We start from the raw sequence: 22,904 nt of genomic DNA, 5'->3' as shown, positions 1-22,904 counted from the left end.
AAACGACTCTTTGAAGAAAATATTTAAAATTAAAATGAAAAAAAATTAAAATATTTTAAATTTTAAATATTTAAAAAATTAAAATATAAAAATATTAAAAATTTTAAATACTTAAATATCATAAAATATTTTAAAATGTTTAAAATTTAAAAATATTTTAAAACCTTTAAAAAAAAAAAGGATGCAGTATTGGGTGCTGCCTTGCTCCCTGCTGTCGGGAGGATCTGTAATGGCTTACCCACATGTCCTCCTCCTCCCGCTCTGCTCCCACAGATGAGGTCTACCTGCCACATAACAGTATATATCACAGGGACCAGGCACAGGGCCAGCTTCTGCCGACAGAGTGGACTTTAGCTACCTGCCAGCCCTGGAGTTATTCAAACTAACCCATCACATCTCCCTGTAGGAACCAGAAGTCACCCGGTCCTTTTGTTACTACAAAGCCGGCCTCCCACAGCTGTGACCTGTTCATTTCATTCCTGAGTGCAACCCGTGTGTGGCTCTCTGTGGTATGGTGTTAGGCCATCTCCATAACTACAGGGCAGAATCCCTCCCCCACGTGCAGATAAAGAAGAGGTGATTAAAACCCTTACTGAGCTCCTGAAATGTGATCAGTATGACTGAGGAAATGAATTTTCCAACTTATTTTATTTATTTTAAATTTAAAACCAGACACTCACTTAAATCACTGAAAATTTTTCAAGTATGTTTGGCATAACTTGGGTACCTCCATCTACTTTTTTCAAGGGAAGAGATCATAAAACGTAAATGCAGATGAATACTGCCAGTGAAACTTTAGCATCTGGATGGAGAGGTAAAGCACATAGTGGATTTTGAAGGGGAACCAAGGGAGGGTGGCCTGCCTGGGAATGCTGCAGCCTAGAGGCAAATGGACCCGATGGAAAGAGAAAGAGTACAAAGGATATCATCTCGGCACCTGGATCCAGCCATGCCTGAAGCTTATGCATTCTCAAGTCTTCCATTATTTGAACCAAAGGAGTATTCTTTGGGCTTAATCACTTTGAGTTGAGTTTTCTGCAAATTCATGGCCCAATGAGACATGGTTTGGAGAAGCAAAGGTTGTCAGGGTGGACAGAAGGGCATGGGGTGAGGTGGTCTGTGGGAACACAGGGGCCAGACCTGTATATGCTGTTGCAGCCTCTTCTTGTCACTCTGCAGCTGGCGGCTGCACTCCTCCTCCTCGCCCACGCGGGCCTCCAGCTCTGTCACCACCAGCTCCAGCTCCTGCTTGCGAGCTGCCAGCCGCCCCCGTGTCTCCTCGGCCTCGGCACACAGCTCTGCCTCTGCTCGGAGCTGCTCTGCCAGGCGGGCCCGCTCCTCTTCCAGCTGGGGACAGGGTGGGAGGTCAGCACTCAGCAGGCAGTGCTCCCAGAGCAGTCTCGGTGAAGCAATCCGAGTCCCTCCTGCCTCCTGCCTCCTGATTTGCTTTGACCTTTGGGACCTGGAAGGCTTTCCATCTAGGTCCCCATCTCAGGATGACCTCAACCCCCTCCCCCACACAATCATCAAGTCAGACCCCTAGGTGCCTCCTTCTCCCCCACCTCCCTTCTCCCCAGGGCTTGAGCCTTATCCTTTCCCAGTGAACTCTCTCCAACCTCCTCCCCGGCCTCCCCGCCTCCAGTCTCTCCCTCTCCAGGCCACCCTCCAAATAGCCCCGGAGAGGCCTTTCTACCATCTCACATTTCATTTAACACTCCTAGGCCTAGAAATCTAACCAAAGGAAATAACTCAGTAAAAGCAAACAGGAAAGTGCTCAAAAAAGGGTTTTGCTTCAACATTACTTAGAAGACACCAGAAAAACATGGTCAATGGAAAGCTCACCGCCTGTCTTCCCCTCTGCTTGCCCCGCCACAAGGCCGGCCCCCTGAGCATCTAGGATCCGCAAGAACCCCGCGCCTAGCGGCTCAGTCGGGAGCCCCGCCCCCACACCCTGGCCCCGCCCCCGGCCCCGCCCCTTACCTGTGTCAGGCGGCCCTGGAGCTCGCACACTTGGCGGGCACTCTGCTGCTGCAGCTCCTGTACTTTCTGCAGCTCCTGCGCCCGCGCCTGCAGCACCTCGTCCTGCCGGGTCACCTGCAGCAGCGGCTTCACCTGAGGCGGGGGAGGGGGGAGGTAAAGGTGGGAACGGCGGGCTCCCCGTGGCCCGGGAGCAGAGTAAGCACTGGAACTCCCGGGCGGCAGCTCCGGAGCCGCAGGGCAGCGTCCTCATCCACGGATCCGGGAAGGGAACAGCCCCTGCGCCACGGGGTTTTCTCGATGGGTGAATGAGCTGACGCTACGAAGAGCTTCGAACAGTTCAAGGCAAAGGCCCGCAGCACAGGCATGAAATGTGCTCCTTCTTCGCTAAACTAACCGGGGGCGCTGCCCGTTCTGTAACACAATGTCCCTCAAAGTCGAGTCCCGGCCCCGGGGGGGAGGGATGGAGGGATGCACTGTCCGTGGTGTGACTCGGGTTGGCGGCACCGAAAGGACAAGCTCCCCTTTTGCTGAGCGGGATCCGCTCTGATCATTGCTGTCCCACGGCTCGCTTCCTGTTCGGTTCCTCCCAACTCTCCTTGGTTCTTTCTCTAATCGTTGTCTCTTCTGCCCTAGCTGGTGGCATTTATCACGGCTATAATTTTATATTTCTCTGAGATGTGGTCAACCCCCACTCCCAAGGCCTGGGGCAGGCCGGCTTTCTCCCACAGGGCCGCCAGGACTTCGTTTTTATTCACCATTTTTATCATGATCCCCCAAAGGTGACAGGCAGGTACTGAGGTGACACTGGCTGAGGGCTCAGAGGCTGAGTGCTCTCACACCGCACTCAGAATTACACTGAACAGCTGGGTTTTTTGCCTCCAAATTTCGATCTTCCTTCCTCCTCTCCAGTTTCTCACTGGGGGGACACACTGCCCCCCACCCCGTGCTCACAGGGATCTGATGACCTGGCTCTGCCCCTCTGCTCCAGGTGGGCGTGTGATTATCAGCCTGGCTCATGGGATGTGTTGTGACAAGTCCTGGGTGGTCACATGACCCCAGCTGACCAAGGGTGAGTCAAACCTGAGAATCTAGCTGGAGCTTTGGGACAGAAGTCCATGCTGGCCTAGCCGGCCGGGGACAAGTCTCAGTGGACTGGTGGCACCCGTGTGGAAAAGCCTACAGGGCATCACCTTGGAGGAAAAGCCAGATGGGAGACACCGATCACTGACATCACTGTTTGGGCCCTTGTGGCATAAAGGGTTGACTCAGAGGGCCTGGGCTGTCCAAACCCTGCCTCTGTCACAGAAAGGCCTGGCCCTTGCCTGGCTCCTGGAAGATAATCTGCAAGCTCTTGGAACATTCTGACTGATAAGACGGACTTTGTTACCTGGGATTCTTGGCTCCCATGGTATCAACTTGACCTCTGGAGAGGCTGGAGACTGAGTGAGATCAGCCGCATGGGGGGGGGGGTCAGCCATGCCTGTGAGACTGACCCCTAATGACAAGCTTGGACACTGAGACTCAGGGAGCTTCCCTGGTTGGCAACAGCCCATATGCATTGTCACACGTTGTTTCTGGAAGAATTATGCACTGTCCACATGACTCCATGTTGAGAGGACAACTGGAAGCCTGTGCCTCGTCCCTCCCGAGCTCTGTTCGGTGCCCCTTTTCCCTTTGCTGACTTTAATCTCTCTTGCCTTTCACTGTAATAAACCATAACCTTGAGGATAACAGCTTCTCTAAGTTCTGTGAGTCCTCCCAAGTGAGTCACTGAATCTGAGGGGTTCTCTGGGACCCCCGACTCAGCCCTGGATCCAGCTATTCCTGAAGCTGTCCAGAATCTTTTACTTAGGTTGGTTTGAGTCAGATTTTTTCGGTCTCCACCAAAGAATCCTGGCTAATAAAGGTTGAGCTGATTGGTCCCATTTTACAGATGCAGAAAGCTGAGGCCCAAAGAAAGCCACATGCCTGAGCAGCCCTGGACCCAAGGTGCTGTCTCCTTGCTATTCAGGTTACTTCCCTAGGCACCCTCACCTTGATGAAGAGCCGCCACCACTGCCAGTGTCTCAGCTTGAGGTAAGCGGCACAGTTTCTCTGCATCACACGCAGGGCGCTCTGCTGCTGCTGCCGCTTCTGGAAGGCTCTGAGTGGGGAGACGGGCGGGCAAGGGGGAGAGTGAAGGCTCTGCTCCCCCAGGCCTGTCCCCTTTACAAGAGAGCATAGCTCCCTTCACTTAGTCAACCATTGTTAAGTGCCTCCTGTGTGCAAACGCCTTCTACTATTGGCAGGTCCTGTTGCATACAGGCTGTCAGTCCTTCAACCCTTGACTCTCTCAGCTGTGTCCCCTGCTCTCTATTCCCACAACTCTAGTTCAGGCCTCCTCTTCCCCCACCTGGACCCTCACCCCAACCTCCCAGTCTCTTCCCCCTAGTCCACCCCTAACCTGCCTTCTGAGGGGGTCTTCTATACCCAGAGCTTACCCTCCCCTCCCCTGCTCACAGCTCTCCCATGGCTCCCCAGCACCCCTGGACGAGGTCCCTGCCGCTCGGCCTGGTGTTTAGGGGAGTCCTTTATTCTCTGATCCTCCCTCTGGGCTGTTTCAAGGGAGAAGGAGACCGTCCTACAAACTTCTGACATTCCTGAAATGTGTCAGGCTCCTGTGTCCCTAGGCTTTTGAATCAGCTGTCGCTCCTGCCCACAGCACCTGTCCCATCCTCCTTCATCTCTCTGGTCATTGGGTGTGACTTGAAGGCATCCTGGTCTGCTGTAGGGTCACCACACTTCACATGGGAGACCATCAAAGCTCCAGAATGTGACACGTGCCCATGTACATCTCCCCCTCCAAAGTGGAGTCCCTCAAGGCACTGGCCAGTAGGGTGACCACCACGCCCTGTTTGCCACAGGCTTTCTTTGTTTTAGCCCTGAAAATCAAGCACCCTCGGGAACCTCCAGTCCCAGGTGATGCAAGATGGTTGGTCAGCCTATGGCTAAGCCTAGCTCTTCCCTGTGTCCCCAGCACTGCTCAGCACAGGACCTGGCCCACAGAGGCCCTCGGGGACTGTAGAAGCAAGAAGTCTGAGCATCTGGTGACTCCATCCCTTTGTTTCCCGGTCCTTCTACCATTTTGGAGGCCCTGACCCCTGGAGCCATCTGGTCAACCCTTCCTTGCCCCCGCCCCCAGCCTTGGCCAACAGGACCCAGGCACAGTGCCCTACTTGCGAGCTAGGTATCCCCGGGCGGCTGCCTGGAAGGACACGATGATGTCTGTGACCTTTAGGTCCCGCTCCTCTTCCAGCTGGGCCAGGACCCCTGCCCGGAAGAAGATCTTGCTCTGTCCCACACGGTAGAGGTTGGAGTCCAGTTCTAGAGCCTGGATCTGTGAGGGGTTGGAGAGGGGTGGTGAAGAGGAGGGGTGAGGAGAGGGAGGTCCCAGCTCCCCTCTTCCACCGCCAGGGCCCCTGTACATGCACGCGTACACACCCACAGCCTAGGCTCTGCCCCACACTCACCATCTTCTCACAGGCCTGTTTCCCATCCATAAAGCCCTTGGGGATGGCATTGGGCGTCAGGATCTCGTATCTGTGGTGGGAGGGGAGGAGTTACATCACGCTGTCACTGAGCTCCCGCCACGGCTCACACTGCGCTCTGAGCGACAAACAGCGGTAACGATGATGATGATGATGATACAAACAGTATGAAGAGAGAACATTCGAGCTTTTACAGAGCACCACACACTGGGCTAAGAGTGTTAATACCGCCAATGGCGGCACTGGCTCCAGGAGCTGCCAAACTTGGACACTCACCGCGAGCTGATCATGAATGTTCACCCCACGAGCACCACTGAGATGCGGAACACGGCGGGTCTCAGAGTGGAAAGGTGAGAATGCCCGCCAGTGACAGCTGCTGCCTCTGAAGACTTATTATTGGTCAGACCCTGAGCTAAGCACTGGGCGTCAGCTGCTTCCCGAGCTCGAAGCGCAAGGGAAAATAAAACGGGATACGGTTCCTAAACACGTCCCTGCTGTGCCCTTCCTTGGATCTCGACGTTCCGAAAAACATCATACATATTATAAATACAATATATACACACACATCAGAGACATAACACATGTCCTATGTTAATACGACTTATTTTACGACCGGTGGTTGAGAAACGTGTGTGTGTGCGCACGCACATGTGTATATCAGGGTTGCTCAGTCACCAGGGGTGGGTTATTAAAATGCAGATCCTAATTCCGTAAGTCTGGGGTTGTGTCTGAACTTGGGCATATCTGACAGGCTGCCCAGCGACACTCATGCTGCTGGTCCCGGGGACCACACTCTGAGCAGCCATCTCAGAGCTGCACTGTCCAACAGAGAAGCCGCTGGCCAAATTTAACTGCTGAGCCCTTGAGATGTGGCCCGGCCAATGGAGGAACTGGATTATTGATTTATTTTTGAGAGAGAAAGCGCGAGCACATGCGTGCACAAGCAGGGGGAGGAGCAGAGTGAGAGGGAGAAGCAGACTCCCCGCTGAGCAGGGAGCCCAAGGCTGGGGTTGACCCTGGGACTCGGGGATCACGACCTGAGCCAAAGGCACACACCCCAGCAACTGAGCTATCCAGGTGCCCCAGTAACTGGATTTTTTAATAATTTCTTTTCTTTTCTTTTCTTTTTTTAGAGAAAGCACATGTGTGCGTAAGTAGGGGTTGAGGGGTAGGGAGAGGGTCAGAGGGAGAAGAAGAGAGAGAAAGTCAAGCCAGCTCCACACTCTGCATGACGTCCAATGCTTGCCTGATATCACGACTTAGAGATCACCTGAGCCGAAACTAAGAGTTGTAAGCTTCACAGACTGAACCACCCAGGGGCCCCTATGACTTGCTTCTTCTTCTTTCTTTCTTTCTTTTTTCCCCCCTATGACTTGATTCTTAAACTCTGGTATTTTTTGTCCTATCCCTTCCTATTGCATTTGTAAAGAAATGCAAATCGTCACCCAGGGACTACCACAAAAAGCAGTCTTTCCCTAGGGAGCGCCCTGAGCAGGGTCCTGCTCTCCCATTCCACAGAGGAGAACGCTAAGACAGGAACCAAAGCAACTTGCCTGGACTCCCCAGACTCAGAAGTGGCAGTGGGGGGATTTGGATGCAGATATAGGGGCGGGGGGGAGGGGTTGGTTGGCTTCCCAACCCGAGCCCCTCCCCGCGGCGCCCCACCGCACTCACCGCTGCCGGAACTCCTGGAAGAGGATGCGGTTGGGGAAGCCCTGGCGACAGATGCGGATGCCCTCCAGGACGCCGTTGCAGCGCAGCTGGTCCAGCACAAGCCGAGGCTCCAGCTTGCCGGCCTGCGGAGAGCGGGGCAGACACGCGGGGTCGGAGGCGGCCACACGGGGGCGCCTCGCACCGGACTGGGGAAACCAGCACCGGCCCTTCCCGCACGTCAGAAATCATGGGCGATTTCGCACAGGTCAACCTATAATTTCCTGAGCACCTACTGCCGGCCAGGTAGAGATGCCTGCCCTGGGAGTGTTCACTGTCCAGCCGCAGAGGCTGACAATGAGGACAAGAAATCAGTCACTAAGTCAACGTAGGACGAGAGCAACAGTGTGTGCTAAGGCAGAAAGAGCCGCAGGGAGGGCGGGGAGTGCTGAATTTGCACGGGGGATAGTTGGTGAATGGCCTCCCTGGAAAGGTGATGTGTAATAACACCCATGCATCATGATTTTGGAGTAGCTAACTTCTGTTTCCTTTTTTCATTTTAAATTGCTTCTAAAAAAGTCTAAACAGTACAAAAATTTAAACGACATTTTTAGAGAGTTCTTGTCTTGTCCAGGCCCCCAGAGTGGGCAACAAAATCCTCAGTTTCTCTTTTCTCTCTTATCTCTCTTTCCCTTCCTTCCTTCCTTCCTTCCTTCCTTCCTTCCTTCCTTCCTTCCTTTTTCATTCTTTCTTTCCTCCTCTCCCCCTTCCTTCCCTCCCTTTCCTCCCTCCTTCCTCCCTCCCTTCCTTCCTTCCTTTCTTTCTGTAGGCTTCACACCCAGCATGGAGCCCAATGCGCCAGGCTTGAACAATCATCCTGAAATCAAGACCTGAGCTGAAATCAGGAGTCGGACTCTTAAATGACTGAGCATCCCAGGCACTCCACAATCCCCAGTTTCTTTCTTTCTTTTTTTAAGATTTTATTTATTTATTTGACACACAGAGAAAGATCACAAGTAGACAGAGAAGCAGGCAGAGAGAGGGAGAAGCAGGCTCCCTGCTGAGCAGAGAGCCCGATGCGGGGCTTGATCCCAGGACCTGAGATCATGACCTGAGCCGAAGGCAGAGGCTTAACCCACTGAGCCACCCAGGCGTCCCAACACAATCCCCAGTTTCTTATAGAACCTTCTAGATCAGTTGTTCTCAACCCTGGCTGTACACTGGCACCCTCTGGGAAGCTTTAAAAAAAACCAAAACACCAAAAAACCAAAAATCCAACATCCGGGCCACAGCCCAGAATAGAATGTGAATCTCTTGGGAGGGGGATTAAAACACAAGAACCGCCATTCTGGATCTTTTTGTGGGGCCACTGAAGCATATATATCTTATATTTATGCAACTGTCAAACATTTATTGAATATCTGCCAAGCACTGATTGAGGCACTGGGGACTCAACAATGAAAAAGCAGATAAAACCCTCTTCCCTCAGATTGTTAATGTTGTGGCAAAAGGGATTTTCCTTTTATTACTATAGGTGTCCCCCTTCCTTAGCAATAAGGCTTCACTACTTCGGGAGAGAACTAACTCTCCCCTACAGCTTTCAGTGGGATACTGGAGCCACACATGGTCATGTGACCCAGGCCTGGCCAATCACAGTGTGTGGTTCTGGGGTGGGCACAAGACCCATCCTAGACCAATGAGGACACTGGGCAAGAGCCACACTTTTTCCTCCAGGGTTGCTGAACAGGGAGAACCAAAGTTGGGAGCTACTGGGCGCTCCCTTGCCATCCTGAGGGGAATAAGAGAAAGAAAGAGAGCAAAAATGAGATTCCTTCAGAATGAAGTCAACACAGAGCCAAGCAAAGGAAAAAGATCCCTGACACCCCATTTGTGTACCTGGATCCAGCTATAACTGAACCCCACTATGGAATTTCAATCACATGAGTTCATACATTCTTGTTTTTGCTTAAGCCACCTTAGTTGACTGTCTTGCAATCAAAACAGCCCCAAGGAAATAGCTGGAGAGAGCTGTAGTCAGAAATGATAAATAGGATGGTCTCACATTGATGTCTTCTTCCCTCTTCCATCCCACTCTCTTACAAAATATTGGGCAGACTTGAGTGTGGGAGGTGCCAGGAGGGCCAAGAGATGGATTACATGAAAAGGGACTGAGAAAACACATAAATGTGTAGTATTTTGTAGGATCCAAGTTTCTCACTATCACACATACACACAAAGAGTTACAAATTTGCATGAGGAAAAAGTTACAATAAACTCTGGGATATTGAGACAGAACTTGGTACATTGGTGTGAACTCAGAGTTTTCCATATGTAGAGATATTTATAGAAATCAATATAGATATAAATATGTGTATACGGGGGCGCCTGGCTGGCTCAGTCGTAGAAGCACATGACTCTTGATCTTGGGGTCGTGAGTTTGAGCCCCACGTTGGGTGTAGAGATGACTTAAGAAAAAAAGTATGTTTGTGAATGTTTATGCACTTGTGTGTATATACGAAGCTGTTTGCTGAGAAGTTCTAATACCGCTAAGCACACCTAACACCCAGATCTTAGACTCCAAGCAGCATTCATGGAAAAGAACCAGGGCTCCTTGGAGAAATGGGTGAATCTATGCACGGTATTTCATCAAATACAAGCCTCCATCAGTTGCAAAACATGCTGTTACTTTATATACTGTCAAGAAAGACCAACTCCTGTCAATCATCCTCTGACAGGACACTGATTGCAGGCCACCCCCCCTAACTTCAGAGATGCTAAAGTGTGAGAAATAAATGTATCCTAGATTTCATAAGATATAGTATCTGCAGACACCAGACACACACACACACACACACACACACACACACACACACACCCAGGAACTACAGTTCCTGTTTTCTGAGGACAGGGGAAGCCTTGGGCACTTATTGCTGTATTTCATTTTCCACCCATGTTGACCCTTCTCTATAGGGCCCATTCTCTGTCCTAACAAGAAAACCTTTTGGTGGCCTGGGAAGCCAGCCCACCCTGACATGACACCCCCAGCCCCAACAGCCTTCGTTCCATACCCTGTACCTTTCATGCCCCAATCTCCCACCAGACCTTTGCACAAGCTGTTCTCTCCTCAGCATACCACTTATCCTTCATGGCTCAACCACCACCTCCTCCAGGGAGGCTTCCCTGACTTCACGGACCAGATTAAACTATAGGGGATACCTACCACCCCTACAAATTCAATCGGACATTCATTATGGCTGCTCAGTCGAATGTCTGTGCTCCCCCTCAGACTGTGAGAATAGGAGTTGGCCGTGCTTTTCTCTCAAAAGTATCCCCAACACCTGGCCCTTAGTAGGTGCTCAGTAAAATTTAAGTCCCATGAATTGAATGAGTGAGTTTTCCTAACAGAGCACTGAGCCTGGGAGGGAAAGCGACTTGGTCAAGGTCACACACCCAGTCCGAGGTGAGCCAGGCTCCAGCCAAGGTCAGTGGCCAGGCCTTTACCCGCTGCTGGAGTTGCCCCCACTTCCCAGGCCGATCACTCACCCTCTTCTCATGGTTGGGGACGATACAGCGGACGAAGCTGGGGTTGGTGTTGCTGAGTGTGGCCATGAGGCGGCTCAGGGACTCCTTGTAGAGCTGTCCCACCGTTCGGAACATGCCCCGGCGGGGGCGGCCCCCTGGTGGGCCATCCCCAAGGCTGCTCACCTGCTCCAGCCCCACGATGCCCTCCACTATGGGAACAGGAAACAGAGGCAGAGGAAGAAGGGGGTCAGGTGTCAGTTGTAGGTGGCCTGGTTAAACTTGGTTAAAGTTCAAGGGTCTTGTCATTGCTAGGACCTGGTGCTTTACATACGAAACACTGCTAAGGTAGGTGTTGTCAGCTCCCCTGGACTGCTGTGTAAACTCAGACAGGAGGCTCAGAGAGGTGGAAGACGGTGCCTGAGGTCACACAGCTTAGAAAATGAAGCTCTAGGATTTGAATCCAGCCAGGGTGAGTCCTCAGGGACCCTGGCCTCTGACGTCTCGTCTTCTCAAGGACGAGATCTCCACCTCCACGCTCCTTATCCACAGGTACCGATGACGACAGCACAGGCTTACTGAGCACTTCCTCTCTGCCTGGAAGAACCGTTCCCGTTTCACAGGCAGAGAGAGGGCGCCGGAGATCCTGAACACAGCTTGGTGGCATGTTTTAGGAACTTAAAACGATGTCCCACTAAAAAATGTAATAAAGCCTGGGTTTTACGTGCCGTGTGTCAAAGAAGACAGACCGCCTTCACCGAACCTGTTCCCAGTACAGCCTGATTTTTGATGGTGTCACTTCAGCTAGTGAGTAATACCTCCTCCTTCCCCCTCGAATTCTGTTCTAAATCCTGCCAGGTTTCTGCAGGTGGGACCCTGACATCCTGCAGCCCTCAATAAGGAGGGTCAATCAGGTAAACCTGACTTCCAGGCAGGGCCTGGTGTGCAGCAGGGCTCACCTACGGCCTCTTCCTCCCCAGGTTCAATGCTCCCTCTCACTGCCAAACTCCCAGCTACCATCAAAAGGATAATGAAGTTCTTACAGCATGGAGAAAAACAGAGGCTCTGGGACCCGAGGTCCTGGGCTCAAATCCCAGCTCTGTCCCTTAATGGCTGTGTGACCTCAGGCAGGTGACATAACCTCTCGGGACTTCAGTGTCCTCTGTATCATGGGGTTAGTAGTACCACCACCTGCCTCTCTGGGTTATTCAGTGGATTCTAGGGCTTAGTAATCATAAATGGGCTTTGCACATAGTAAGTGCTCAGTAAACACCAGCTGGTATTATCATAATTGCTTGTCCCCTTACATGCAGTTTAGTTAGAAGGCATGTGCTGCTACGGAAAGTCTGGAAACTGCTGAGGGAAGCGCCAAGGAAGGGGGAGAAAGGCAAGAGTCCTCCACGTGGAGGAGAGGGGACAGACATTCAAAGTCAGGTACCCGGTCCAACAGGCCCACCCTCCTCGGCCGGCAAATCTCACCCGTGGACGCACAGCAACACCCACCCCCTGACGGAGAAATGGCAGAGCCGCGCCTCCCTGAAGATCCTGGGGGCGACGGTGGGAAGGAGCCAAGAAAAGAGAATTGCTGGAAACCCCCATGTTCTTGGGCGGGGGGTGAGGACAGATGAGGGGAGGGGCAGAGAGACGGGGCGGAAGATGTAAAGGGAACAGCAAGAGAAGGGAGGAGAGAGAGGGAAGGTGGCAGAAAAAAAAGAGAGCATTATTAGTCAACAGCACAAGGCAAAGCAGGAGGGAAAACTTCAGTGCTGGCAGTGAACTTCTAAAGCCAGGGGGATTGTCCCATTCGCCTTCGTGGGGAGGGCACTGAGGGCAACAAAGGTGACTGAAAGGATAAATGTCCTTTATGAGAATTTAATGCCAAGGGGGAAAAAAATCTCTCTAGAGGTTAAATCTGTCTGTTTCATTACATATCCCTTTTTGCCCTGGCTGCCAGGAAGCTCGATACTCCTCCCCAGTTTGTTGAGGTTGCCTCTCTGAGGAGAACCTGTCTCATCCGCCTTCCCCCCTGGGCTACCAGGATGCTGGGCACCCAACTCTGAGCTCAGGGCAGCTGTCGTAGAGATTGATGCACAAATAGCCACTGTCCCTGTCCCTCCCTGTGACTTGCAGCTCCTTGAGTCTGGGCTGTTGTGATTTGCTTTGTTCAGGAGAGTCATGGAGGAAATAACACTGTGCCAAGTTTGAGTCCAGGACTCAAGAGGCTTCCCAGCTTCCACTTCACTCTTGGAACCCCTGGGGGGCTGGGCACCTATGAGATGTGAGATGTCAGGGATCACAGTGGCGGGGGAGCGTGCTGTGTCCTTGAAGGGGACACAGACTTTGAAGAAGTGTGAGTGTGTCGGTATGGAGGGATTTTCAGGCTGAGGAGAAGATTCTTGTTGCGGAATCTGCCTGTTACTGGACATCAAACCCTGCTTGTCGGTCCGTCATGTATAAACCATGCAAGACACCATCATCAGATCTCTCGGTCTAAAACCAGCTCACCGGCATCGAGGCACCTCACGCCCTTTGTTCCACGAGTTCGTCTGGGAAGCACACGTTTGCTTATTTTGTTCTCTTGTCTCATTGCCTCACAACTACACTTTTCATGTCAAGAAAAAGGCTAAGGCAAACTGACAGATTCTGGAAGCCTTGAATCGGAAGAAACCAAGATGCTGGTTCCGCTGGTTGTTAAAATCACCTTTCCTCTAAGGATGGGGAGTGGCGGACAAGGCTTGGAAAACTACAGGGTTCATGCCAAAGACATTTGGCTTTTCTGCCCGTGCCTCCCAGAAAGGCCATTCCAGAAAGACTGATGGCTAAACCCACATGAGCCTTGTTGCAGCAGGAAAGCTCTCCCAAATGACATCGTGATCTGTCATTCCTTTCTTCTTCCTTGGGGGCCCTGACGGGAACTTTGTGAGAGCCAAAAAAGCAAAGCCCCAAAGCCGAATAATCTATAAAAACACCACGCTGCTGAGTTCTCTTGTGATTAATTCTTTTTCATTCAAATCTCTCGATTTTTTTCTTTTTTAGGGATCATATGCCATCTCCAACGAATAACTTTCTCTCTTCCTTTATAATGGCCATATAGTTATTTCTTTTTCCAGTCTGATTGCAGAGGCTAGTATTGCTAAAACCGTGTTTCCCAGCAGTGCTGACTATGGGCACCCTCATCTTGTTTCTGATTAAGGAGAAGTGTGTTTTGTCACTGAGTATGACGCTGGCTTGATAGCAACCACCAACCACTCAGTCACTGATTGGAAATATTACCAGGAGGCCGTCTGGCCTGCCTGCCTCAGTTCTGCATCCGAGCAGACAACTCCCGTTTAGAACTTAGCCTCTAGAGCAAAGGTGGGCCGTGGGCTGGGGAAAGGGATGCACTGTGGGCTGGGAAAAAGGATGCACAGAGCACCAGGGACAGGGCCTGGAGAAGCTGGCCCTCACCATCTTTCCAGATCTCTGCTGTTAGCTTGTCCGTGCTCAGGTGGAGCAGGGCAGCGACGTTGTCATTCAGAGGGTCCATGTTTTTCATCAGCCACTCGTTGGCCTTGTAGTCGACCTGGATGAAGCCGGGCAGAGGAAGGTGGTGAGACTACAGCTTCACCAGCTCTCCCAACTTCCCATGGAACCTCCCAGAAGCTCTGAGACCCCCTGCTCTGGCAGGGTTCGCCACGGATCAGAGAGCGTCGGTGCCCCCTTGTGTCTATTCCCAGAACTGCACCCTCCGCAGGTAGGGCCCCTTTCCCTCTATTTCCTTATCTGTCCTCCCTCCACCCAGCTGGAGAACCTCGTCTACCATCACTTCTTCCTTATCCATTCTATTCCAGCCACACTGGGCTCCTCACTGTTCCTCAAACATGCAAGCTGATTTCCACCTCAAGTTTACCCCTGCCATTCCCAACGCCTGTGATTCCCTCACCGTGGATTTTCACAAAGCTGGCTCCTTCCCAGTATTCAAGGCTTTGCTCTGAGGCTTCCAGAGTCAGTCTTGACAGGCACAGTCCCCCACACATGTGCCCCCCACCAGACAGTGGCTCCCTGAGGCCAGGGCTCAGGTCTGACCCATAGGGCAGGGCTGGGCCCACGGGAGGTCTTAGACGATGTGTGGGAAGAGGGAGTGAGGGATAGACACGGAGCACAGAGGTCTCCTGCCTCCCAGCCTCTATACGCTGTTCCTTATCCCTGGACAGCCCTTCCCATCCTTGACCCATCCTTTGCTGGCTGTTACTCATCATTTGAGCCATGGATTGGCAAACGATGGCCCACAGGCCAAATCCGGCCTTGACACCTTTTTATAGATAAAGTTTTATTGGAATATGGCCCTCATTTATATATTCATTTATGTATTCCCTGGGGTGTCTTTCGCGCTACAGTGGCAGAAGCGAGTAGCTGTGGCAGAGACTGTCTGGCCCACAAAACTGAAACTATGTACGGAAGATGTTTGCGGACCCTTGATTTAAATTCCAGATCGAGCCTTACTCTCCTCTGAGACCTCTCCTGGCATTCCCCCTCCCAACTTTGACGCTGCCCCCACTGAAGCACCTAGCAGCGTTTTATTCTCATGGTCTTTGTCCCTCTCCCAGATCAGGAACCTTGTGAGGGCAGGAACCATGCCCAGTGCGGGGCCCCAGCTTTGCTCAGCACAGAAAAGGCATGTCTTTGCCGAATGAGGGAATAAAACGCACGTAATTCTCCTTGCAGAGAACTATCCACCTCTCCAAGCCTCCTGGAAACATCACTTCCTGAGCAAGCTTTGCTGACTTCATCAGACAGTGTGCCTGGTTGTCCTTGGGCTTCCCCAGCCTCGGCCAATGTCTTGTTCCAGGGGACATGGTGGGGGGCCCTGCATTCTCCCTGCATCTGCAGTCGAGTGGTGCCCACCCCTGCCCCCAGGCCCCAGGGCCGGCCCAGCCCCTACCTTGCCCGCATAGTGCAAGATGCTGAAGTCAGCCTGGTCCCGCAGGTTCCTTGGCCGCTGGAACTTGGGGTGGCCTCCTTGCTCCTGGGCCACCTTCTCTACAAAGGACTTGTCAGTGGCCTTCGGGAACCAGCACTCCTCATCCAGCAGGGCCAGGAGTCCGGGGGGGTTAGCCTAAGCACCAACAAGAAGGGAAGAGGGCGTCAGATCCCCACATAGCGGACACTTAGGTTACCACGAACTTGTAGCTCTCGGAAGAGGCACACGGACATACGACCGAACACGAGAACGACAGTTACAGTTCCGGCTGCTGACGAGCGCTTTGGCCCAAGCCGGTCCCGTGGCAGGCATATCCGGGGCCCAAGTGTCTAGCGGCCACACGTCTACAAAGCAGACGCCGTCACGCACCAGTTTTGAGCCCGGAAGCCCCAGCGGGGCTGGGGGCGGGCCAAGGGCTGGGATCTCGTGGCTGGGGAGGCGGGAGGACCCTCAGGCTCACCGGCCGCTCGATGAGGTCGATGCAGGGCTGCAGGTCGAGGCCGAAGTCGAGGAAGGTCCAGGGGATGCCCTCGCGCTGGTACTCCTCCTGTTCCAGCACGAACATGGTGTGGTTGAAGAGCTGCTGTAGCTTCTCGTTGGTGTAGTTGATGCACAGCTGCTCGAAGGAGTTCAGCTGCGGGGGTGAGGGGACAGGTGAGAGACGGGACAGAGACCGGGGTGGGGGGGAGACGGGGGGACTGGGTGGACAGACACCCAGAGGGAGGGGGCAGACACCCAGAGGGAGGGGGCAGACACCCAGAGGGAGGGGACAGAGAGCCAGGCTGACGGAGCCCTCCCAGCCCCAGCCTGGCACCAAGTGCAGACCTGGAAGATCTCAAAGCCGGCGATGTCCAGGATGCCCAGGAAGGAAGCGCCCTGGCGGGGACTGCGGTCCAAGGCACGGTTGAGGCGCAGGACCAGCCAGCGGAAGAGGCGCTCGTAGGTGGCCTTGGCCAGGGCCTCCAGTGCAAAGTCAGCCTGTAGCCGCGGGGTGGGGGAGGGTGCAGGTGACACATGGTGGTGAGGGCGTGGCCCTGCCCCCGCAGCCCCAGCCTGACCCCCAGTAAGGAGACACTAGTGTGGACTAGGGTCCCCTCACAGCTCATAGAGAATTATGACATTAATGATGACGCCAACCAGTTCAGAGCCCTACTATGTGCCAGGCAGTGTGTGAAGCGCACGGGGCACATTAGTTCATTCATCCTCCCTGCCCCCAAACCTTGAACCAATTTCAACAGCATAACAGTTAAGAGGTTGGACTCTGGAGCCTGACAACATGGTTTTGAAGCCTGGCTCTGCCCCTTAGAAGCTCTGTGGCCTCAGGCATGTGACTAAACCTCTTTGTGCCTCAGTTTCTTCATCTGTAAAATGGATCCCAACAATAGTACCTCTGAGAATACCTTCTGCTGAAAGCAGAAACCGGTCTCTCACGTGACCCCCAGTCTCTGGCCCCCATGTCCCCCACTGTGTCTTCTTCACCCTAATACTTTGTTCAAGGGGCCAGTCTGGGTCCAGGCAGAGGCCTCTGCCTGAAAGCTGGATTCTGAAAACCTCTAGCATGGGTTCACTTCTCCCCAGTCCCACCATTATCGTCGCTTTTCTGGACTATGATGGCAGCCTCCTTTTGTCTCCCTGTTCCCACCTGTATCCCTGGGATCCAATTCTCCATGCAGTAGACAAGGGGATCTTTATAAAAGACAAACTGAAGCAGGTTGCTCCCTGGCTTAAACTCTCACCGGCCTCCTACTGCACTCTGAGTAAAACTCACCTCCTTTCTGTGGCTCCTAAGACCCTGCATGATCTGTCCCCTTCCGACCTCTCTGCCCCAGTCTCTAGCCTTACTGATCTCCTTGATGTTCTCAATTCGCCAAGCCTGTTCCAGCCCCAGGGCCGTTCCTTCTGCCTTGAACCATCTAGGCCCAAACCCAAATATCACCTTGTCAGAGAGGACTTTCCTGACCACAGATACCCGCTTCTTCGTAGAAGGCCTCACTGCTTATGTATCTCCTTTTAGGATCTGTTCCCTACTTTGGCTTGAGCTCCACGAAGGCATGGTCTTTGTTTCCATCACTAATTTAATCCTAGCACCAGAACCAGAGCTGGTCATGGGGCAATCAGCCAAAGTTTGTTGAGTGAGAAAAACCAGCATACACTGCTTGAAGGCCCACGACCCTGGTGCTGGCTCTCCCTGCAACCCACCTGCCCCCCCAGGCCTACCCACCTGCTCCTTGGTCTGTGCCTTCTGCACATAGTCTCTGCCAACTTTGATGCGGGGGGTGAGCAGGGCGCGGGAGAAGTCCGTCACCCCCAGTCCCAGGAGGCGGCAGAGCTTCTGTGCAGCTGAGGGTGACAGGTACAAAGGTCTGATCGGCCCCGGGACGTGGCAGTGGCCACTGAGTGCAGCAGAGGGGGTCGTCCCCACTGCTGGTGGGCCAGAGAAGGGGCCCAGCGTCTCCCACTAGAAGCAGTACAATCCTAAAAGTGTGTACGTCCTCTGGGCCAACAATTCTCTCTCTGGGACCCCGAGATGGGATCAATAATCCCGGAGGCAAGCAAAGACTGGACCAAGAGGATGTTCATCGCAGCCTGGGTGATGATGGAGGAGAACAGGACACAGGCCGAATGCCCAGCAACCAGGGACTGGTTAGGGAGTCAGGGATGCTCCATTTGAACACGTGTTCTGCGGTCACTGAAAATTATCAGCACTCGTTACACGGTACACTTAAGATGTGTGCATTTCACGATTTGTATGTTCCACACCAAGGAACAACTATAAGCAAATACTGGATACTGGTAAGTGATATGCACATGTGAGCTGATGCATGCACATGTGAACTACTCATGTACACGCTGAAAGGCAGAGAAATCTGCAACTTTGAAATGCACCAGACCACAGGATGTATGACCGATGTGTGGAAAGATATCCAATAAACCAAGTGTAGTAAAATGTTAATGGCAGAATGTAGGTGGTGGATATCTGGGGGTTTGCTATAAAAATTCTTTCCACTTCTCTATATGCTTGGAGATTTGCTAATATAATTTTTGGGGGAAAGCTATTGGAGTAAAAACCCATGGAAGTGGCCAATAAATAAATATTTAAAAGCAACATGTTCTTCCCTATTTTTGTAGGGGAAAAAATGCATAAAAAATGGTATTAGAGAAATGTTTTCCAGCTTCTGTCACTTCCATAACGGGAAAACAGTTACTACAAATGCTCAGCTCCAGCAGAAAAGAGAAAGGAAAAGAACACATCTAGAAGGAAAAACACCAAATTAAATAAACAGTGATTATTTCTAAGAGGCGAGCTGATGAGAATTTGCATTTTTTTTTTTTTTGCTCTTTTGCTGCAATTGCAGTTTCTAATTCTTCTATGGTGACTTTGCATGATACAGAAGGTATTTAAGAACTCTAACAGGGGCCTGAAGAACAGCAGGGAATGTGTACAAGGGTGCTCCACTGCGAGTCGCAGGAATGTTCTGTAGGCTTCTAAAGCCTCTGCTGTGTCCTCTGGTCAGTGGACGCCTTCTCCAATGAATGTTTGCAAATGCAGAGAATGAAACACCCAGCAGTTCCCAGGAGATTAATTATGTTGACATATGGCTCTACCCATAGACCCCACAGGAAGAAACCCCAGTAGCATTCTAGTTAATAACCCAGAAACGTTACCCTCAGTGCATTAAGGGAAAAAAGCAAATTTCAAAATGGTCTACAAGCTCTGACCCCAACTTTGCAGATCGGACGAATGAATGAGCGAGTATGTACGGCTCACTTGCTGGGCGTGTGAACAGAGCCCCCGAGTGCCACAGAGGGTGCCACTGATCATGGGGGAGGGGCCCCTTTCTCATATCTTCTGTGGTGGTACAGCTTTGGAAAATGAGCCCCTAGGATTTTATGGACGCAAAGCTCTTGCTGTCTTGAGGGGAAAAGGGGCGAACCATGATTCCATTTCTCTGACAATTATTTCTACACAGATATGGACAGAGAACAAAGCCCAGAGAGAAATACCCCAAAATGTTGTCATTTCCCTGCTTTTATACTTTTCTGTTTTGCTAGATTCCCCCCTGCTGCCCCATCCAGCTTGTATTATTTTATGACCATAAAGAAGCCGAGCTATTTCCATTGGATAAAAAAGGAGTATCAACTGTAGTTCTGCTTTTGAAAAGCAAAAAAAGTATATATATGGCAAGCACAGAGGCCAGGAAGTTATAAGCCCAATGCCAATGGCGGTATTCCCAGAGGGGCCAGGATGACGGGGGATCTTTGGTACACTGGTGTTGTTCAAACCTTCGGCAGGGAGGACACCATTCAGAATCAGGACAAGAGTAAGAGATGACATTTTGGTAAAGGATCAGCACAGCCTGGAGGCGTGCCCGGCTGGGGAGCGGGGAGTGGGGGGGACGCTCTGTCTGGTGGGAGGAAGGGGAAACACTGGGTCGGGTGGGTGGGCTGCGGGACGGGTAGGATACCTGTGTTGTCAGGCATGGAGGCTTGGTCGTTGTTCCGTTCTCTCTTCAGGACGATGTTGCCAAACTGGAGAACGGCTGAGACAATCCGCAGCATGGCTATGGGGCAGAGAGAGAGAGAACAATCTCGTGGGGGCTCCAGACCCTGATGTGTGGTCGTAACTAGCCCCTTAGAAATCTAACTTAAAAACCCTACATCAGGGGCACCTGGGTGGTTAGAAGTTGGACTCTTGATTTCAGCACAGGTCATGATCTCGGGGTCCATGGGATCGAGCCCCACCCTCAGCACAGAGTTCACTTGAGAACCTCCCTCTCTTTCTCTCTCTGCCCCTCCCCCACCTGCTTGTGTGCACACGTGTGCTCTCTCTCAAATAAATAAAATGTTTTTTTCATAGTCCCAACTTTTTATTTTATTTTTTTAAAAGATTTTATTTATTTATTTGACAGAGAGAAATCACAAGTAAGTAGAGAGGCAGGCGGAGAGAGAGGAGGAAGCAGGCTCCCTGCTGAGCAGAGAGCCCGATTCAGGGCTCGAACTCAGGACCTGGGATCATGACCTGAGCCGAAGGCAGCGGCTTAACCCACTGAGCCACCCAGGCGCCCCCATAGTCCCAACTTTTTAAATAAAATCTTAAAACAACAACAACAAACAACAACAATAACTCTATGTCAAATTACACCACCGCCCCTCAGCTTAAAATCCATCTGTGACACTGGGCAGGTCTTAAAACATAAGAACAGATACATGAATTCTGTATTTTGTATTCAAGGCTTGTTTTAGCATCATTTGGTGTCTGCTCGTGTCCATTTCATAAAGCAACACATAGAAGATTTAAAAGGATGTGTGGAAGTGAACGAAGAAAGTCTTGGGCAATGTGGAAAGATTCTCCTTTTTTAAGATTTTATTTTTAAGTTATCTCTCTACCCAACGTGGGGCTCAAACTCACAACCCCAAGATCAAGAGTTGCGTGCTCTAGCAACCGAGCCAGCCAGGTGTCCTAAACAGGAAAAGATTTCTAAAATAGCAAGTGGAAAATGCGAGGTGCAGAATGGTATAGACGCATACCACTGTCTACGTTTTAAAAAGGCAAAAAGGGGCGCCTGGGTGGCTCAGTGGTTTAAAGCCTCTGCCTTCAGCTCAGGTCATGATCCCAGGGTCCTGGGATCAAGCCCTGCATTGGGCTCTCTGCTCAGCGGGGAGCCTGCTTCCCTCTCTCTCTCTGCCTGCCTCTCTGCCTACTTGTGATCTCTGTCTGTCAAATAAATAAATAAATCTTTAAAAAATAACAAAAATAAAAAGGCAAAAATACACAGTTGAGTCTCCTTATTTGCCAAGTTACATTCTTTGTAGTGACCGTGAACATGAATTTGCTTATGGGAAATACAGGGCTTTGTTCCTGTGAGCCTCTGGTCACATTTTCCTCAGCTGATCACTACATCACCTTGTTTTATGCATGCTTCCGTTCAAAGACACCTTATCTACTATACAACATTGCTTCCAAAACTTTGAGCTCACGGCCAACAGCTGTGTAACTCAAGCCTGAAGGATTTACACGTTTTCTCTGTGAGACACACTACAGCCTTCCTGCACTTGGGAATGCTAGCCAGCATTAAGCACTAAGAGTGGGGGGCATTTTAGACGGTGAAGCCATCAATAAGAAAAGCACGAAAGACATGAAAAACGTGGCACTCAGTAGCAGGCGAAAAGGAGACAAGGACACCGGGTTACGGTATGAGCCGAGACAGGAAGGCAGAACACCAATTTGCTGAAACTCGGTTGCGTGTACGCTGGACCGCTCCAGCTTTCCACCCCTGTGTGAGTGACACGATGATCGTAAAAGCATCACGAGCGCTGCTTTGGGGGGTTACATATAGATTTAGCGAGCAGGCGAAGTCGCAAATAGAGAAACTGCAGAAGAGGGCGGACTGCGCTTGTTCGTGAATGGATAGTGCTGCCCCCTAGAGTACATCTCAGGAACTCCCGGGGTGGGTTGGCGTGACAAGGGAGGCCAGGGGGCAGTTTCTGGGGTGTTTCTGGATATCACAGGGCCGCCACAGGTTGGGACCCAGATGAAGAGGCCCCCCGCACCACAAAGAATTGGCCACACCCTGTGTGACCCTCAAATATCCCACTGGACATCCATGTCCGTGAAATAATGGCCTGTAATTACCCGAGTCAAATCCCAACTGTTTTATGTATAAACTCAAGTGTTCTGTGTTTGATTTTAATGCACAATGGATTCTGGGGGACATCTGTCTGGCTCAGTCAGTGAAGCCTCCAACTCTTGGTTTTGGCTCAGATCATGAGCTCAGGGTCATGAGACTGAGCCCCACGTTGGGCTCCGCACTCAGCAATGGATTCTGGGGGACATCTGTCTGGCTCAGTCAGTGAAGCCTCCAACTCTTGGTTTTGGCTCAGATCATGAGCTCAGGGTCATGAGACTGAGCCCCACGTTGGGCTCCGCACTCAGCGCAGAGTCTGCCTGTGATTCTCCGCCCCCCCCCCCAACCCATATCTCTCTCTCTCCCTCAAATAAGTAAATAAATAAAATCTCTTTAAAAAATTACACAGCGGCTTTTCCAGGAAGGTAGCCACTGAGACATCTGAGGAAAGACTGTGCTAGGTTCAGAGTTCTACCAAGACTTGGACATCACCTCAGAACTCCCTCACCTCCGACAGGGAAGCAGCTCATGGCAAGTGAGTGGCCTGTGTAACACACCTGCCTCAGGCTGGGTCTCTGCCTGTGGCTCTCAAGGCAACACTACAGATCGACGCCAGCGCCCAGCCACCCCACTAAGGACGCG

General features: G+C 51.7%; 1 protein-coding gene across 5 annotated transcripts in view; it reads right to left on the bottom strand.

The window, feature by feature from the left end:
- MYH14 (myosin heavy chain 14) overlaps nucleotides 1–22,904 on the bottom strand; it is a 99,053-nt gene that overhangs the window by 36,026 nt on the left and 40,123 nt on the right. For all 5 annotated transcript variants that reach the window (XM_047712535.1, XM_047712536.1, XM_047712539.1 and 2 more), the window contains 13 exons: nucleotides 20,103–20,198; nucleotides 17,858–17,976; nucleotides 16,462–16,614; nucleotides 16,097–16,270; nucleotides 15,598–15,771; nucleotides 14,124–14,238; nucleotides 10,701–10,888; nucleotides 7,182–7,303; nucleotides 5,490–5,559; nucleotides 5,196–5,356; nucleotides 4,015–4,123; nucleotides 1,981–2,112; nucleotides 1,141–1,347 (listed from right to left, as the gene is read on the bottom strand). In XM_047712535.1, coding sequence (XP_047568491.1) covers nucleotides 1,141–1,347; nucleotides 1,981–2,112; nucleotides 4,015–4,123; nucleotides 5,196–5,356; nucleotides 5,490–5,559; nucleotides 7,182–7,303; nucleotides 10,701–10,888; nucleotides 14,124–14,238; nucleotides 15,598–15,771; nucleotides 16,097–16,270; nucleotides 16,462–16,614; nucleotides 17,858–17,976; nucleotides 20,103–20,198 — 1,820 coding nt within the window. The remainder of the gene's footprint in view (nucleotides 1–1,140; nucleotides 1,348–1,980; nucleotides 2,113–4,014; nucleotides 4,124–5,195; nucleotides 5,357–5,489; nucleotides 5,560–7,181; nucleotides 7,304–10,700; nucleotides 10,889–14,123; nucleotides 14,239–15,597; nucleotides 15,772–16,096; nucleotides 16,271–16,461; nucleotides 16,615–17,857; nucleotides 17,977–20,102; nucleotides 20,199–22,904) is intronic.

This window comes from Lutra lutra, chromosome 17, assembly GCF_902655055.1.
Source record: "Lutra lutra chromosome 17, mLutLut1.2, whole genome shotgun sequence".
Lineage (NCBI taxonomy): Eukaryota > Metazoa > Chordata > Mammalia > Carnivora > Mustelidae > Lutra > Lutra lutra.
Note: the sequence above shows the minus strand (reverse complement) of the source record. Positions and strands in the feature narration are given on the sequence as shown.